Genomic DNA, 19,467 nt, shown 5'->3' with positions numbered 1-19,467 from the left:
CTGCCCAGTTGTTCATCCTGTTGTACTTGGACTAGCACAATAGCCTCTTACTAGTCTCCCTGTCTCTCATCTTACTTCTCTCCAGCTCATCCTTCATATCTCTTCTCGTTTCTGTAACATCATTATGGTGCCCAGCTTGCTTTACATAAAAACCACAGTAGCTTTTTGATGCTGCATAATTCACAAAGATACTCCTTCACCTGGCATTTAAGGCCTTCTGTGACCTGTCCTTGCCTGCATTACCTTTTTGTTATTGTGATGATTTTAAGTTTTATTATGAATTTTTCTATTTTAAAAATACCAACCTCACTATTGGAAAATACATAGACTAAAGCAATGAGGAATAAAAGTCAACCACATTTTTACTACCTAAATAAGATGCTGGGCCAACTGCTAGTGTGGTGATTAAGGCAACTGGATCCCACATGGTTGACATTGCAGTTTGAGTCCCAGACCTGGTGGTTTATAAAACACACAGGCACATGCACGTGTGTGAATGTGCGTGAGCCCAAGACCCTCAGAGGAGAATGGAAAGAGAGAGCGAATGAGAAAACATCCCCCCATAGGGCATGGTCAAACCACAGTCCCTTCTCTTTTTCTTTCTTCTTGTCAGAATTCTGGGCATGTACACACACATGCTCAGCATATTTTTCAGGTTACCAGGAACCACACAGTTAGCCATGTGGGCTCTATCTGCCTAAACTACCAGGCCATGTGCTGGCCCCTTTAAATGTTTTAATATATTTTATTCTGTTTTTGTTTGTTTGTTTTGTTCAGTTTTTGAACTTAAAAAAATGTTTTTGTGATGGTCCAATATGCATAATTTGTTTTTTAAAAAATGTTGCCATAAGGACCAGCAGTTAGCATAATGTCTATGTCGCTGAACTCCCATGTAGTTGACCATGGTTCGAGTCCCAGATCCGGTGGTTTATACTGATGCTGGGCGCGTGTGCATGCGTGCCCATGATCCCGAGAGGAGAATGGAGGAGAAGGGATTGTGGCATGACCATCGCCCCTAAGGGGTGACTTCTCACTTTCTGTCTCTCTGTCTCTTTCTGTCTCTCTGGCAAGCGCACACTCCCTGTAGCAAAAACCTCTCCAAAAATAAAAAAGTTGTCATAAACATGTAAACATTTTTCATGCAGTATATACTCTAATTTTAAATAACATTTTAATAGTTGAAGTCTACCAAATAAATACGTAATAATTTATGTAAGTTTTAGTTTTGAATATTTAAGTTGTTCTCATTGATTTCTATTGTATCTTATCCTTCCCTCCCTTTCTTTCACAAATACTTACTTGTGCTGAGTACATAATGGTAAATAAGACTGGTTAATGTATGTGGCCCAACTGAGCTTACATTCTACTTAAGGAACCAGACAATAAGCAAGTGGATAGTTTTCTATTCAATAGTGTAATGAATTGTAATAGAGCAGGGAGTGATATAAAGAAAAATAAAGCAAGGTAAGGGGAGAGAAACTAATGGAGAGGGTACTAATTTAGACAGATTTTAGACCTATATTTTGATGAAAATTTTTATACATTGGATCTTTCTCTATTGTTTAGATTATTTCCTAAGGATTAATACTCAGAAATACAATTAATAGATTAGAGATGAAACATTTTTGGTGTTATTTGTTTGTTTTTAATTTGTCATAGAGCTACTGCACTTACCAGAGAGGAACAGAGAAAGAGAAAGAGGAAAAAATCAAGAAAGCACCCCCCAAGAGGACTGGTCATGCCATAGTCTATTTTCCTCCACTTCTTCCTTCTTTCAAGATTTCAGGCACACATGCATACATATACCTGCTATGGTTTTCAGGCTACTGGGCTTAGGCCTCTAACTGCACAGCTGTCCATGTGAAATCCAGCTCATGTAACTACCATGGTCTGACCCTCTTTTTTGTGCAAGAAAGCAATGAGCTCCCTAGAGAGAGGGAGAGGGAGGAGGTAACTCCCTTCCCCCATGGAGACCGGTTGTACTACAATCCCAGTCTTCCCCATTTCTCCCTCCTTTTGGAATTTTGTACATGCATGCACACATGCTTAGAGGTTGGCTGTGTGGAATCCAGCTCCTTTAACACCAGGCCACAGGCTGGACAACTTTTGGTACTCTTATTCTATATCACTAAATTGTTCTTTCCTGTGTGTGTGTGTGTGTGTGTGTGTGTGTGTGTGTGTGTGTGTGTGTGTTTAAAGAGATTTTTGCTAATATTTTTTCCTAGAGGATGCATGCACTTGCCAGAGAGACAGAAAGCAAGAAATCACCCCACAGGGGGGATGACCACACCACAGTCCCTTCTCCTCCATCCCTCCATTCTCCTCTTGGGATTTTGAGCACCTACACACATGCATCCAGTGTGAGTTTCGAGTTGCTGGGTCCAGGACTCTGACCCACAGTCAGCCACGTGGGAGTTCAATGATGTAACATTATACCATCTGCCAGTCCCCTTTCCTGTGTTTTAAAGCCAAAAATAAAATGCCTCTTGGTTTTATCTCTTCCCTGTGACTAAAATTCCTTCTTTTCTTCTAACCACCCACTTTCCTTCCTCCTTTCACAATCCCTTTCTCTAAGTTGATCACCAGTAACAAGCTGTCATCTGTGAGGGCATCTGGAACAGATTCCAAATATTGTTGGTGCTCATATTTGTCAGACCTAGTGAGACCTTGCTTATCTTTCCAGGCCTGGCCTAAGTGCCCTTGCTTCAGAGAGTCTAATTTTATCACCCCACTGGACTGGCCTTCTCCTTACCTTGAGTACTCATATTTATATATAATTCTCCATGCCAGACCTCATCTAGATTCCCTTTTCTTGGAGATTTTGTTTTGTTTTTAACGGTATTTGTGGCTGCGTAGCAACCTCTTACTCAGCCTCTGAATAGCTGGGACTATACCTGAGCACTACCATGCCTAGGTTTGGTTTTTTTTTTTTTTTGGAAAGGTTTTTGCTATAGGGCGCATGTGCTTGCCAGACAGACAAAGAGATAGACAGAGAGACAGAAAGCGAGAAATCACACACACACCCACACACACCCAGGGGGGATGGCCACACTGCAATCCTTTCTCCTCCATTCTCCTCTAGGGAGCTTGGCCATGCACGCACACACCCCTGGCATGAGTTTAAGCCACTGGGTCTGGAACTCAAACTGCGGTCAACTACATGAGAGCCCAGCGACATAGCCATTATGCTAACTGCCGGTCCCCCATGCCTAGCTTTTAAGGAGGTCCTGTAATCGAACCAGAGTCTTTCATGTGTAATCAGCCCGCTGAGTAGTAGCATCTGCCAGATACTCTGGAGCCTCTAGTAACTTTTGTTTGTTTTTGGGTTTTTTTGGAGAGGTTTTTCGCTATAGGGCGCGTGCGCTCGCCAGAGAGACAGAGACAGAAAGCGAGAAATCACCCCCCAGGGGGGATGGTCACGCCGCAATCCCTTCTCCTCCATTCTCCTCTCGGGATCTTGGGCACGCACGCACACACGCCTGGCGTGAGTTTTAAGCCACCGGGTCCGGGACGCAAACCGCGGTTGACTACGTAGGAGTCCAGCAACATAGCCGTTACTCTAACTGCTGGTTCCCGAGCCTCTAGTAACTTTTCATGAACATTTCTTCTCTCCCTTGGTAAGCCAGAGAGTTCTTGAAAACAGAGACCAAGACTTACATATCTGCATTCCCCATGATTCCAACAAGCATCGTACATGTAACGAACTATGTAAAACAGAGTTTGATGACTGACCAGACAAATGAATAGTTCCACTTAATACTTGAATGAGCAGAAATAAGAGTTAGGGATGTAGCGTCAGAAAACAAAAACATTTTTCATTTGTCAGATCAAACATTTTAATAAAACGTGTTATGTAATAAGGTATTAAAAAGTCTGTCTGAGAGAAAGTAGTCCTTCCTAATACAATCACTACCCTTATTTTTGCTGATACTTCCCCATCCTTGCCATGCTCATTTTTTACATAAGCACATTTATAATGTATACACCCTAATGATGTCTTTTTTCCTTCTTAAAAAGGAAGTATGTCAATGGCATAGAGTGAGTAAAGCTAGAACGAGAAAATGGCAGAGCCTGAGAGGAGTCTCTCCTCCCACAGAGACTGCTGTTAGTAACATAGTGATGCTGATGGGACCCAGCCCTAGGACAGATGTGCCACTGCACATTGGCCTGAGGCAGAGTCATTTAGAGTGTGGTGGATCCAGCCAGGGAGTAAAGCTGAGGGTAAATGCTTAATGCGCACTTTCTATGGACTATTTTTCTAAAAAATTAAATAATACACACAACCAACTTCTCTCCTTCGCCTTGAAGTACATGTGAATACTGGGCTTCAGTTCCATTTGCAGTGCCTTTTAGCAAGTCCTATGCGCTACAAAGCCAAGGTTGTTCTGCTCTAGGCAACATGCTCATTCAGATATATGATTCCCTTGCTCACTCTGGCTTTCCAGGAGGCTGTGTGCACGTTTTCTTGATAATTGGACAAGCTGAAGCATGTACCAGTGCCAAACATTTAAGAATAAATTTGTGTAGGTCCCTGTGCTCTTCTAGTAGGAGTACTGGAGTTTGGGCACAGCTAGAAAGTCAGATGAGGTGTTCTGTTCTGCCCATAAATTTGTTCCCTGAGGTTTTTGATGTTTGCTAAAAACCACCCGTAGGCAAAATCGATGTGAGCCAAACTTTTTACTTTCCTTGATATGTTGCCTCTTGTTCTTCCTTTCACAAGTCCCTATTTCCCACAGAAATGCCCTTGCATAGTCTACTCCCATTTACCCTGGGTCTTGCTGTTGGGCTTCATGTTTTAGGTCAGGCATCATAAACTCACATGCTTACATGTAATGGAACTGAGCGGACTGGTTGGATTGGGGATGCAGTGAGGGGCAGAGAGGGCTAGAACAGAGGGGTGCATATCAAAGGGGACAGCCATCACTCAGCTTTTGCCTATGGCTGCCTTCCAAGAACATGTCCCTAGTATGGCTGATATTCCAATTTTTCCTAAGAAGCCAGAAACCTACATTTTTATGTACAGGTCATTATTATTTGGTCTCAACAAATAATGTCTGTGGACCAGGTAACGCCTGTAGGTTTGACACTTTCTATTTCTCTGCTAGACTTTTCCTGTCCAACATACCCATCCACCTACTCTCCAGAGTGTGCCTCTTCAAAATGCTCCCACCTTAGGGCCTTTGGGCCTTGTCTTTCTTTTCAAGCAATACGTGTTTCCTACAAAATGCTAATTACTGCTCTTGGTGTATTTCTCTTTCTTCTTTCCCTGTCTTCTCATACAACCTTCCCTATTTAATTCATTATTAAATCCCATTGACTTTAATCTGTAACTAGATCTTGAATCTCATCTTCATACCCCAGGAAACACTGGTTTAACCTTCAAAAAAATTGTTGAAATTAAGAAATTTCAGGATTGAAACCTGAGATGTTTTGATCAGACCTAGATTTCTTGCTCCCTTGACTCTCCCTTAATGTTGAAACATAGATCACATATTTAACCTGCCAGGTTAGTGACATCATTTTAAGCAGAAGAAGCTCATACAGTACACACCTTTAAAGCTGCCTGCTGTCTTTTCTGAGTAGGATATCACAGAGAAGATCATTAAGGTTATTTGGAAGGAATATTAAGAAAATTATCTTGGGAAGGCATTTCCCAGTAACTGGAGTCTCTAATCTGAAGTGAAGTCTGACTAATGCCAGTTTTCAGGCTGGAATTCTTTAAAATCTTAATAACAAACCCCAAATTAAAGGATATTTTTGCTACTTGAAATATGTTGTTAATAAATACTTGACTTTATGATACTCTGCTGCCACTCCCTCCCAGCAAAAAAATTTTTTTTCTCCTATTCTCTTGTGAGAAAATCATCTTAGTCCAGGCAGTTGCTTAAGCAGAAAAACCTAGAAATCTTCTTGATGTATTTTTTTTCCTTACCTTCCTTCTCAGTCTTACATGCTTTTTCCACCCAGCCAACCCATTGTCTTAATATTTATACCTTTCAGATAGATTTTTTTTTGTGATGTTCTCTAACTGTTCTCAGTAGCCAGAGTGATCTCCTAAAAACACGAAAGTTAAAACCTTTAATAGCTTCCTGTTGCACTTAGAATAAAATTTAAAGATTCTTGTTGGGTCCATTATGCGTCTGATCTGACCCCTGCCCATCCTTCCAGACTCATCTGGCACATTCCCTGTGTTTTATTGTGCTCCAGCATTCTCTGTCCCTTTAGAGACTTGCCCAACTCTTTCCTGTTTCAGGACTATTTCTTCTTCCTAGTCCTCTTCCCCTCTATTCTTTGTTGACAAACTGCTACGCATTCTCTGTGTCTCTGTTTAAAAGTCACTTAGTCAAGGAAATCTTCCCTGGCTCTGAAATCTACATTTTATTTCCCTTTTATACACTCTTGTTATACTTCATGCTTTCCCTTCATGCAACCTGATATGGTCACCATAATTTGTAATTGTTTATTTCTGTGATACTTGTCTAATGTCTTTCTTCCCCCATCTTTCTATTAACTCTCATAGCCTTCCATTTTCCTGTAAGCTCTCTGGTAGACCTCGTCTGTATTGTTCCCACAATACTTGGAACACATTAGATCCTCAGTGAATATTGTTGAATAAATTAAAGAATGAAATTAATTGTGCTTATTTTAGTATTTTATTTTTAGTCATCTCACATCTTAAAATGAGTTCGAGAGTACTTTGGAAGATGCCTATAGCATAATTTAGAATGGCATAGTGATAAATTAGACCCTAAGAATGTTTAAAATTAGATACCTACTTTTAAAAATATAATCTGAATTAACCTATCTTTCTGGTTAATGCTGATTATAACAAATTCTCCTGGTTGTTTGTTTTTTTTTTTTTTTATTTTTTTTTCTTTTCTTTTCATAGACGGAAAAGGCGTAACTTCAGTAAACAGGGCAATCTAACTTGTCTAATGTCTTTCTTCCCCCATCTTTCTATTAACTCTCATAGCCTTCCATTTTCCTGTAAGCTCTCTGGTAGACCTCGTCTGTATTGTTCCCACAATACTTGGAACACATTAGATCCTCAGTGAATATTGTTGAATAAATTAAAGAATGAAATTAATTGTGCTTATTTTAGTATTTTATTTTTAGTCATCTCACATCTTAAAATGAGTTCGAGAGTACTTTGGAAGATGCCTATAGCATAATTTAGAATGGCATAGTGATAAATTAGACCCTAAGAATGTTTAAAATTAGATACCTACTTTTAAAAATATAATCTGAATTAACCTATCTTTCTGGTTAATGCTGATTATAACAAATTCTCCTGGTTGTTTGTTTTTTTTTTTTTTTTCATTCTTTTCTCTTCTCTTATCATAGACGGAAAAGGCGTAACTTCAGTAAACAGGCCACAGAAATCTTGAACGAATATTTTTATTCACACCTCAGCAACCCCTACCCCAGTGAAGAAGCCAAAGAGGAGTTGGCCAAGAAATGCAGTATCACAGTGTCACAGGTGAGAGAGGATCCCATGGGTCTGTCTTGGTCCCCACGGATGTAGGAACCTTGTTTGTTCCTCAGGGTATTTCATCAAACTTCATTTCTAGGCCCAGCTCTCCAGCATAGTGGAAAGACAGCACCCTGCATGGCTGGAAGCCATGTGGCCAGCTGTGGGTCTGGATCCCCAGTAGGCCTGAAAACATGCCATGTATGCATGTGAGTGCCCAGGGTCCTGAGGGACTGAAGGGCTGGGAAGAGGGGACTGTGGCATGAGTAGACCCTGCCAAGGTTGCTTCTCTCTCTTTCTGTCATTAAATAAAAATAAATAAATAAATAATTATACCCACAGTTTCCATTGTCAAATAAGATGTAAAGAAAACTAGATAGTTCCACATTTTTAGATAGGATTTTAAGGCTTAGATAGTTTTTTAAAACCCTAAGTGGAAAATAATCAAGATCCCCCACTTTAACTCTTCTGTAGAGAAGATGTAAGTATGCCATGGGGAAACACGGCTTTCTCTTAAGTGACTCTCCAGGTTTCCCTGATTTGGGTGACTGCCCTATGCTTCTACAGGTGAGAAACTAATTTATTTGTTGCTGAAAGGAAGTTTAACATAATTTTTGGTGAAAGGGTTGAGGAATTCACCAAGCTTCCTCTTGGTAACCATGCTATAATGTTTGAGTCCCAAGGATTCTATTATTTCTTTATTATCCACTGAGTAGAAGAATTCAGTTCATGTTTCTCAGTGCTGTTGTGTTTTTTTAAATGTATATTTGTAATAAGTTATGGTTTTGAAGTTACATGTTATCTTCTAACAAAGATATATTCAGTTGTAAATAAATAGACTGGTATTTGGATTGAGGACTGGAAACATTTAAATAAATAAACAATCAAAGTAAGCATATCCTAAAGTACCATTTTATTATATCCTCATATTGTTGTACAAGATTGACATTTGAATAACATTTCTTCATAGCATGCAAAAGTGATAGTTTACCAAACAATTCTTATGATGTAATTTAAGTATAACCCGACCTTTGCTAGAATTTTCAGTGTTTCCTAGGGATCTCATGACAAAACTTAAGCAGTAGTTTCTAAGTAAATACTCTCCAAAATACTAAAATACCCCTTTACATTCTGGTAAGAGCCTCACATCAGTATTTTAAGTCATTGTTACTTAAGAAAATAGGATCTGGGTTTAAGATGATTCTCAACTCCTATTTTGGCATTATTTTCCTCAGAACCTCTAAACTTCAATTTATAATTGAAATTTTATTTATAATTTATTTTCATTCCCCTATGAAATACTGGGATTATGTAGTACTCACTGCCACTTGAAATATTGAGGAATGAGTTGTCAGGAGATGGTATAGCGGTTATGTCACTGGACTCCCACATAGCCGACTGCAGTTTAAGTCCTGGACCCAGTGTCTTAAAATTCACGTCAGGTACGTGTGTCTGTGTCCAGGATCCCAGGAGGAGAATGAAGGAGGGTGATTTCTCATTTTCTCTCTCACTGTTTCTGTCTCTCTCTCTGATGAGAACATGTGTCCTAAGGCAAAAACCTCTTTTTAAAAAAGAGAGACCAGCAGTTAGTGTAATGGCTATGTCACTAGACTTCCATGTAGTCCACTGCAGTTCGAGTCCTGGACCTGGTGGCATAAACTCACACTGGGATCCTGTGTGTGCGTGCCTAAGATCCTGAGAGGAGAATGGAGGAGAAGGGATTGTGGTGCGGCCATCCCCCCTGGGGAGTGATTTCTCGCTTTCTATCTCTCTGCTCCTCTCACTCTTTCTGGCAAGCGCAAATGCACTATAGCAAAACCCTCTCAAAATAAATAAATAAATAGAGAAGAAGAAAGAAATAAATACTGAGGAATAGTGTAAAGTGGTAGAAGGACAAAATTAAGTTTATTCATTTCAGGGCTGGCGGGTGATGTGGTGGTGAGGCAATGGGCTCCCACATAGCTGACCGTGGTTTGAGTCCTGGACCTAGTTGCTTGCTTTCTCACCTTCCTCTCACTCTCTCTGGTCAGAAATTAAACCTTGGGAAAATACTGATGAAGAACGTGGTCTTAGAGTGTCTCTCCATAGGCCCTTTATTATTTGCAAGGTATTGAAAAAAAAGAGAGAAGTAACTATAGAGTGGAGAAATAGAACAAAAACAACGACCAGGTGCTCAGACTCAGCATCTTCAAGGAGAAGAGGTAGACACTGCAGTATTTTGTCCTACAATGTAACCTGTATCTAATCACTAGAAAACATTAGGGTAAAAAAAGTGGGGAGGCAGATTATTCTTCAAAAAACTAAGAGAAAAAGGCCATACTAATGTTCCAAATTAAGAGACTAAAGAGATATGACAAGTAAATGTAATACCTGACCCTAGACTGAGGGGAGAAAATGCCAGAAGGAAATCACTGGGCTAAGTTTACTGAAATGAATTATGATAGTAATTGTAGTAGGGTTATGTGAGAAAATATTTAGAAATATTCTTAGGAAATATACATTGAATGATTTACAGGTCATGATATATATCAATTACCCTCAAATGTTCAAAAGAAAAATATTTTGTATGTATGTATATATACTGGGAGGAGGAGTCTTCAAAAAGTTCATGGGAAATGTGTATCATGAAATAAACGCCATAGATTTTAAATTTCTTTTGCTCATAAAACCCTGTAATTTCATTTTCCATGAGCTTTTGAAGTCCACTTGTATGTATACATATAAACACCTGCAGAGCATGAGTATACACGAAGATTGAACAAATGGGCCAGAATGTTAATAATGGATGAATCTGGTTTAAAAAAAAGTAATTAAAAAACAGTTTATTTCTTTCTTAGTGACAGAGACCAAGCAAGCCAATTATTCCCAACAAGATCTCCATACTACTTTCTATGCCCAGTTCAGCCACCCCCAGCTGATGATCACACATGCATTCAGGGAGGTATCTGGATATGAACCTGGAACTTTCCCATGTGGGTCAGCCTTGTAGAACATTGTGTTATTGCTGCACCACCAAATATTCTTTATACTGTTTTTATTGTTGTAACTCTTTTGTAAGTTTGAAATTATTTTTGAATAATTTTAAATCCATAAAAAAACTTCAAGAAGATATTTGCAAATGTATAAGCAACAGAAGATTACAATCCAAAATATATAAGAAACTTATAAATTAATAAGAAAAAGATGAAGAGCCTATTTGAAAAATAGGTAAATGCCTTCAAACAAGAATTTCATAGAAGAAGAAATATAAATGACCAGTTATACAAAAAGATCATTCTTATTTGTAATTAGTAAGATGTGATTTAAAAGTTTGAATGAAATCATATTTCACATTACCTAGATGAGTAACAAATCATGTCTGACCATACTAAGCGTTGACCTAAATGTGCAGCAGCAGGGACCCTTATATATTTTTAATAGGAATATAAATTGATACATCCACTTTGGAAAACTTTTGGCCGTGTCTTCTAAATTTGAACATGCACATAACGTTCCACTCACAACTTAACGACAGCTCTAGAGGAATTGTTCTAGAAACCAGTTGTCTGTGTCTCTTTCAAGAGATGCTGGTAAGAACATCACAATAACACTGAAATGGCAAAAACCTTGAAGTCAGTTGTCCATTGACTAGAGAATTGGGAAGTATACCATGGTCCATTCCTACATGGAGCACTGTACAGTAGTAAAAAAAGAACTCTCTAGCTATACACATTAATTCTAGTGAATTCTAGAAACAATGTTGATTGAAAAATGCTAACTTCTGAGTATATGTAATCTGATAACGTGTTTACGAAGTTCAAAACCAAGCAAACTATATAGCATAATCTTAATATTCATACACATATACATATATGTATAACTGAATATAAGGAAAAGGAAGGGAATGATTACAAGAATACAGTGGGATGGGATCAAGAAAGAATATTCAAGGAGTTTCAGTGATACTAATAGTCTATTTCTTAATTTTTTAAAAAATTTTATTCATTGTCAATATTTTATTTTATGTTTATGAAGTTGGCCAGAGAGAGACAGAGAAAGAAAAGAAGGTGAAAAAGCAAGCTGCCAGGTCTGGGACTTGAACCACAATCAGCCATGTGTGAGTCCAGCCACCTTAACCACTACCACCAGCTGACCCCCTACTTCTTAATTGTAATAGCAGGGTTGTAGGGATTAATTATTATGCATCATAAAGCCATATATATAAAAGTTAAGGAAGACTTGTCAATCATTAAATTTAAATAATAGAATTTTTAAAAGACTGTTTCCATTTATTTCTTCAACAAACATTTATTGTCATACCTATTATGTGTAGTTGCTGTCCTAGGGGTGGAAGAGATATCAGTGTACTTAACAGGCAAAATCCCTGCCCTACCACATAGAAGGAATACACATATTCACCAAAAAATATGTATAGGAATATTTTTAGTAACTGGATTCATGATAACCAAATCTAGAAGTGATGGACATGTCTACCAGTAGGAAAACAGTAAATAAATGTGTATTTATGTATATTTAGACTATAACTCAATAATAAGAGTGAATAAACTACAACTGTATATAACTACATAATGCTAAGGGACAGAGGTTGGGCACACTGCATAATTCCATTTGTAAAAAGTTCAAAAACAAGCAAAATTAATTTTTGGTGTCTGAAGTCAGTATACTGGTTACCTTTGGAGGAATAGTGATTGGAAGGGAGAAGAAATATTTCTTGCACTAAGTGTTGTTTTCACTTTGTGAAAACCTATCAAGCTCTATACTTAAGATATATACTTCTTTTTTGTATATATATATATTCTTTTACTTGACTAAAATGCTTACTGATACAACAACAGACATGCTGTGGTAGAACTTATGTTTTTGAAGGAAGATACAGGTAGATAAAATAAGTAAATGAGGTGGCTAAGTTTGGAAGTAATAGATGCTATGGAGAAAAATAGCAAAGGAAGGAGAATGGGGTTAAAGGATACAATTATTAGTATAGTGGTAAATAAAGTTTATCCTGAAAAGGTTTTTTTGTTTAAGATTTAAGGAGGTAAATGAGCATGCCATCTGGGTAATCGGGGAAGAACATTCCAGGCAAATAGAACTGTAAGTGCAGAGACCCTGAGATAAAAGTGGCCTAAGCAAGAGTGAAATTAATGAGACATGAAGTCTCAGCCATGTTCATGACTTGGGCTTTTACTCTGAATAAGATGAGAAAGTGAGGAGTTCCATGATCCTTCTAGAGTTTTGCTAAAATCATCATGGCAGCTGTGTTGCCTTAGACCATGGGAGACAAGGGGAAACAGACCAGTTAGGGTACATTTGCAGTAAACCAAGCAGAAGAAGAAGATAGAACGAAGTATTAGAATGGTAGAGTCATGAGGTGTGGCTGGATCCTGGGCATATTGGGAAGGTATAGCACAGAGGGTTTACTGATAGGTTGCAAATAGGATATGGAAAATTAAGGGTGATGCTTAACATTTTTGACCTAAGCAGTGGAAGGATGGAGTTGTCATTAAGTATGATGGGAAAGGCTATGAGAGGAGCAGATTTTAGGGGAGGGCTAGCTCCAGAGCCTTGTGGTTAAGGGAGCTAGATCTCACATGGCCAACCTCATGGTTTGAACCCTGGCCCCCGTGGCTGGTAAAACATACTGGACAGATATGTGTGCTTACCTGATCAAGACAGGGTGAACAAATGGAAGAGAAGGGGTTGCAGTGTAAGTAACTATGCTGTTCTAGAGAGTGCAAAAGAAGAAATTATTTCAAATGTCATATGCACTGAGAATCATACTTAAATTGTCACATACTCTTAATTAATGGAGCAAATATTAAAATGTCTTGGAAAAGAGCTAACTTGGAATAGAATCTAACTTCTGTTGGAATAGAACTAGCTTGCATTGATTATTCAAGCCACAAAAAAATTCCATTGTTCTCCTGATTCCAATTTTGAATTTGAATAAGTCTGGCCCTACTTTCTCTGCTAGTGTTTTTAGAATGAAAAATGTTAACTTGTTCCTTGTTGCTACTGTAATTGAAATGTACTTGTAAAGAAGGATTTTTTTTCTCTTTTGAGCAGATGAAATCTGGAGCAGAACAGTGAAGTGACAGTGTTAAGATTCATTCATTCATTTGTTCATTTAACTGACTTTTTTTAGAGCAGGTGCACAAGATTTGCTTTTGTAATAATCCATTGTGGAAGTCATTATTATCTAACCTTAGGGATGAAGAAACTGAAGTTCAGAGAAGTTAGTGATTTGACTAGTCACAAGCCTTAGTGAGTGGGAGAACTGGGGAATAATATACACACATTCTTGATAAAAAGAGAAAAACTGAATTTCTACTTTATTTTCTGCAAGTGGCAAGTGATTCATTATCCATCCTTGGGGCCAGGCCACAGAGTCCCGATTGTGAGGCACAGGCGTGGGCTTCTAGCATTAGGCCTGCATCATTTCCCCCTAAGCAACTTTACAGACTCTTAAGCTAGATAGTAGTCTGAGGTCTCCTTACTCATTAACTAGTTATTCAAAAACAGTGAATATTTAGTTAGCTAATTAAAATTTGTGAGTAAAAAGTCCTTAATTTTAAAAATATATTAAAATAAGCCTGTTAAAATAATAATTAGAGCAGAAAGGAAAAAAAAAAAAAAGATGGCTATCAGTATCTTTTCAGCTATCCATAAAGACCCTTTCAGTTACTTTGGCAGTAGTCAGAGGGAGTAGGGGCTTTCCACCACAGGCACACAATTGGTTGAACCAGAGAGAAGTGGAAGGAAAACGGCAACTATTTCGTTAAAGCTGTTCTTTCACACTATCTTAAAAGAAGACTACAGACCCTCTGTTCTAAGTTCTCTGATTGTGCCCTATAGAGAAGGGAATGTCATTAAACGATGTGCAAAGAATAAAAGAGCAGGTTGTAAGAGGATGGGAGCTTTGAATGAGGGTTCTGTGATGCCAACTGCAGATGAGCCACACTGCAGGACTTACAGAAAGCAGGAGGAAACCTCTGATTTGTTGTTGTCTAGGACAATCTGTACCATGATTAGCATGGTCCCTAAAGCTCACTCCTGTGATTTCAGGTAGTATATGTGTCTTAGAATTGACTTTTTGAAGGAATCACTAAATAACATGATACCCAAACTTAGTGGGGTTTTTTGTATTTTATTTTTTGTTTGTTTAGTTTTGCTTTACTTAGAAGAAGTCATAATCAGAATTGTGGTCTTTCCAGTTTTTGTCCTTCACCTTCTTTTGTCTGTTCCTTGTTGTCTACCTTCCAAGAGAGTTTTCCTATCAGTTCCTCCCTATGCCTGTCTCTTACCACTGCATCTCACATTTTCCACTGTCATGCTTTTGTGAGCCATGGCAGACCAATAGGCCAATACATAAGTCAGGATCCCAGCAGAAATCAGATGGCATACTTGATTAAGACTAATTTGAGGAGAGTTTAATAAAGTGATTACTGGACCAGCCCCATAGTGCATCAGTTAAGCACTATGCACAGTGAGCTGGATTCCTCATGGCTGACCACAGTTTGAATCCCGGCCTTGACAGCTTGAAGAATATGTGACTGCATATGTGTGCATGCCCCAAATCCTGATGGGATTAAGAAATGGAGGGAAAAGAATTGCATTGTGACTGTGCCTCATGTGCACACATACATGTACTCGCGAGCAAGCACACATGCTTACTTTCTTTCTCTGGCAAGCACACATGCCCGTGTTGTCTGGCAATTAAAAAAAAAAAAAAAGACTGTTTACAAGTATGGGCAGAGTATGGGGAAACCACAAAAGATTATGCTAGTAATAGATTCTATTACCACCCCTTGCCTGAAGACTGAGGGGAAATGTTACCAGAACTACAGACAGAGAAGTTGTCTTGAGAGACCAGTAACTGAGCTCTTTGGGAAAGGCCAGCATTACAGCCAGGGAGTCAGGGGGACAAATATTCTGACTTCACTTCCTCTGCCTGCTGCTAGTGACTGTGATTGGCCAGGAGTCTAGGGGCATGTAGGGCAGCCTCTTGGGTAGAGGGTAGGTTGGAGAGTGGATAGGTAGAAGAGAACAGAAGATAGACAATGTGGTCTTAGGTCAGAAGACATTAGATTGGGACAGGCTCTGAGTTCAAGTCTCCTAGTTTCTCACTTCAATTGACTCAGTGTTGTGCCACCCAGGAACCTTCTCCAGAAGTGCTCTTGGACTCTCCTTTATTGTTCTGTTTTGGTTTCTCTTCTTTCCTGTCTCTTCTGTCTGGTATGCTATGTGGAGAGTATAATAAGTTTCTTTCCTTTCTTTGGTTTGTTTGTTTGTTTGATTTTGTTTTCCATAGGACATGTATATTCACTGGAGAAAGAGTGAGAAGTCATCCCATAGGGCAGGTGGCCACACTACAATCCTTTCCCCTCCAATCTCCTTTTGGGATTTTGGGAATGTACGCATATGCACCAAGGATGTTTTTCAAGGCACTAGGTCTGGGACTTGAACTGTACAGTCAGGCACGTGCAATTAACCTTAACCACCTTGACCACTACACCACCAGGTGGCCCAGAGTATAATACTTTTCTAATATGATTATGTGTTTTGAGAGTAGAAACTACAAACAGTACACATAAGTTCATTTTATCCAGCCAAAAGTACTTATCAGGATTTTTAGCTGTTTTTCTCATTTACTCAACAGGTACTGAGTTCCTACTGTGTAGTGGGCACTATGACAAAAAAAGTGAATAAAGTAATGTTCTTTCCCCTGAAAAGTGTTAAATTTCTTGGGGGAGACAGACACGTTACCAATGTATACTATAAAAATTTAGGGACCAGCAGTTGGCTGTGTCGCTGGACTCCCATGCAGTTGACTGCAATTTGAGTCCCAGACCCAGTGGCTTAAATGCACGCCGGGTACGTGTGCGTGCGTGCCCAAGATCCTGAGAGGAGAATGGAGGAGAAGGGATTGCAGCATGACCATCCCCCTGGGGGGAGATGATTTCTCTCTTTCTTGCGAGTACATGTGCCCTACAGCAAAAAAACAAAAAACAAAAACAAAACAAAAACAAACAAACAAACAAAAACCTCTCCAACAACAACAACAACAACAAAGATCCCAGGAGGAGAATGGAGGAGATGGATTGCAGTGTGGTCTTCCCCCCTCCAGAAGATGATTTCTCACTTTCTGTCTCTCTGGTGAGCGCACATGCCCTATATCTAATATCTCTCGTAAAAAAGGAATTATTATAAAAATTTACCTGGGAGAATACACAAGTACATGTGGGTGCCATATATGGAATGTAGTGTGATGAAAAGTTGACTTTCTACTGAGAGGATCAGGAAAATTTGGAGAGAAAAATTTTGGATCCTGGAGAAGGATGAGTAAGCTTTTGGCAGAAAGAAATTGGAAAGAAGGGTATTATAAGCAAAGAAAACTACATAAGCAAAAGATAGATACTGCAGGAAATTTGTATAGTGTGGCTGGAGCCTGTATTATCATGTTGGAAGTTATAGTACAAAAATTCAGACAATATGCTCTGATAACTCAGACAAACCTGGACTAAGATCTTGGCTCCTCCCTGTTTTATTAGCTCTGTGACTTTAGATAAGTCAGTTTATCTCATTGTACCTCCTTTCTTTATATGTGTAATTTGGATAAAAATAGCATGTACCTCATAAGATTATGGGAGTTTCCATGCAATAATACATATAAAGCACCTAATATAATAATTGTTATAATTATTATCAATAATATAATTATTATACCATTTCTCCTGTCTAGAATTCTGTATCCTCTCTTACCCAACACCTCCCATATATAAACATCTTATTAATTTCTGTTCCTTCAAAGTTCACTTCAAATGTCAGTTATTCAAGAAAATTTCCTTTATACCCCTGGTTCATATTCTCCACTATATATTCCCATAACTTCTTTTCCTTGATAGCACTTACCATGATTGTGACTAAATAATGAATTATTTAATGCTGTTCCTTAATGGATAGTAAGCTCCATGTTGTTCAGAACTACCTTTTTATTCAGCATTGTATTCTAATACCTAGCACAATATCCAGCACACAAATACTCAATACATTGGAAAGTTAAAATTGAGCCTGATCAGGCAGAGTCTAAAATTATGAGGTTGAACAGTTAGTTCCATACAATTATGAGGTTAAAACAATGTAAATATTTATTTTATATCCATTAATTAATTAATTCAACAGCATTCATTCAACTTGATTCTTTTCAAGTCATTAATGTGTAACAGTGAATATAACAGAGCTTCTGCCCTTGTGGAGCTTATGTTCTACTGAGGGAAGAAGTATTATATGTTCTAGAAAACTTATATATAAATATATCTTATATATACTATTATATAGTTATATATTTATGTTATAATATCTAATTAGCATCTAGGTTATGATTAATATAAGAAGTATTATAAGTAGAAATATGTTATATAGTTAATGATATAGTTAATGTAAGAACAATAGTAACAATTATTACATAGAATATATATTATGTCATGGTAATAAGTGCTATGAAATAAAACAAGGAAGATAAGGATTTTGGGGACAGAATTTAGGTTTTTTTAAGATAATTCTCACACCAATGAATAAGCTCAATTTAGAGGGAAAAGCACAAGAATGAGCACAACACCAAAATAGATTATTAGCATAATTCAGGCAAGAAATGGTAGGAATTTGCATTTGACCACTGAAAGCAATAGAAGAGGGATAGATTTTGGAGGTAAGACTGGTATTTGAAAACAGAGGAAACATTTGGATATGGATGTGAGGAGAAGAGTAATAGAAGATAACTGAGATTTTTTAGCCCAGATAATAAAAGATGGTGATAGTATTAACTGACATACAAGGTAGAACTGGTTTGATGGAGTGGAAATTAAAATCCTGTAGCAGTTATACTAGATTTGTATTGCCTTCTATTTCTCAGGAGAGGTTCCATTTGGAAATATAATTCAGGAGAAGGAAAAAGGTCAAGAAAGATTAAAGTTGTACCTTAGGGTCATCTACTAAGTTCATAGTTGAGGTCTTGGAAATAGATAAAGTTGTCCAGGAAACTTGCAGAGAAGAAAATTAGCTATTTTTCTCTGAGTTATTTTCTAATTCTGAGAGGGTGACTGAGAAGTTTGACAGGTTAAACAGTGCTTTTGATAATTTTACAGGATTTAGAGGGTAGAAGATGGTGTCTAGTGAGGTTCTGCCAAGTGAGGTTTCCTCTTTCCCCTTGCTTTTGGGTAAGACTCAGACTAGGGACACACACACACACACACACTGGATTGTCAGAAAAGCCATGGCCTATTTTTCCTATGCAGAAATGTGTCTTGACTTTTCTGAATGGGTTGTTGGGAAAATCATGATGCATTTTTTCACAGAAAAATATGTCATGACTTTCCTGATAACCATATATACACACACATGGATAAGGCAAATTTTATACACACACAAGATAGCATTATACTAGGCTTCAAGTTGATTTTATAAATAAAGTGAATACAACATTGGGCACACAGTAAAGAAAAAACTAGACATAAAAGATGTCACAATTAGTGTACAGAAATAACAGATAATAGAAACAGGCCTTCAGAGATCTTGAAAATAAAAGGATCTGATATAGTGTGTATAATAATTATGTTTAATATATCTAAAGGTGAGGGAGAAGAAGCAAAACTGAGAATTTTGTCAGGGAACTGGAAACCATGAGAAAGGGATCAAATAGAAATTTTAAAACCAAAAAGTACAATAGGTAAAATTAACCTAGAAAATAGGTTTAAGAACAAATTAGAGAAATCACCAGATGGTGTAACGGTTACGTTGCTTGACTCCCACATACTTGACTGTGGTTTGAGTCCTGTGGTTTGAAAATCATGCCAGGCATGTGTGTGTGAGTGCCCAAGATCCTGGGAAGAGAACGGAAGAGAAAGGATTGTAAAATGGCCATTTTACAATTATTTCTCACTGTAGAAATAGAGGGGGGGTGATTTCTCACTCTCCCTCTCACTGTCTTTATCTTTCTCTCC

The 19,467-nt window shown here is 38.1% G+C and overlaps 1 protein-coding gene across 2 annotated transcripts in view; it reads left to right on the top strand.

Moving 5' to 3' along the window:
• Nucleotides 1–19,467, top strand: part of PBX3 (PBX homeobox 3) — an 85,048-nt gene that overhangs the window by 41,174 nt on the left and 24,407 nt on the right. For both annotated transcript variants that reach the window (XM_014590028.2, XM_027774057.1), the window contains one exon: nucleotides 7,345–7,480. In XM_014590028.2, the coding sequence (XP_014445514.1) occupies nucleotides 7,345–7,480 (136 nt within the window). The remainder of the gene's footprint in view (nucleotides 1–7,344; nucleotides 7,481–19,467) is intronic.

This window comes from Tupaia chinensis, unplaced genomic scaffold, assembly GCF_000334495.1.
Source record: "Tupaia chinensis unplaced genomic scaffold, TupChi_1.0 Scaffold000394_1, whole genome shotgun sequence".
Taxonomy (NCBI): Eukaryota; Metazoa; Chordata; class Mammalia; order Scandentia; family Tupaiidae; genus Tupaia; species Tupaia belangeri.
This window is presented reverse-complemented; position numbering and strand designations above follow the sequence as displayed.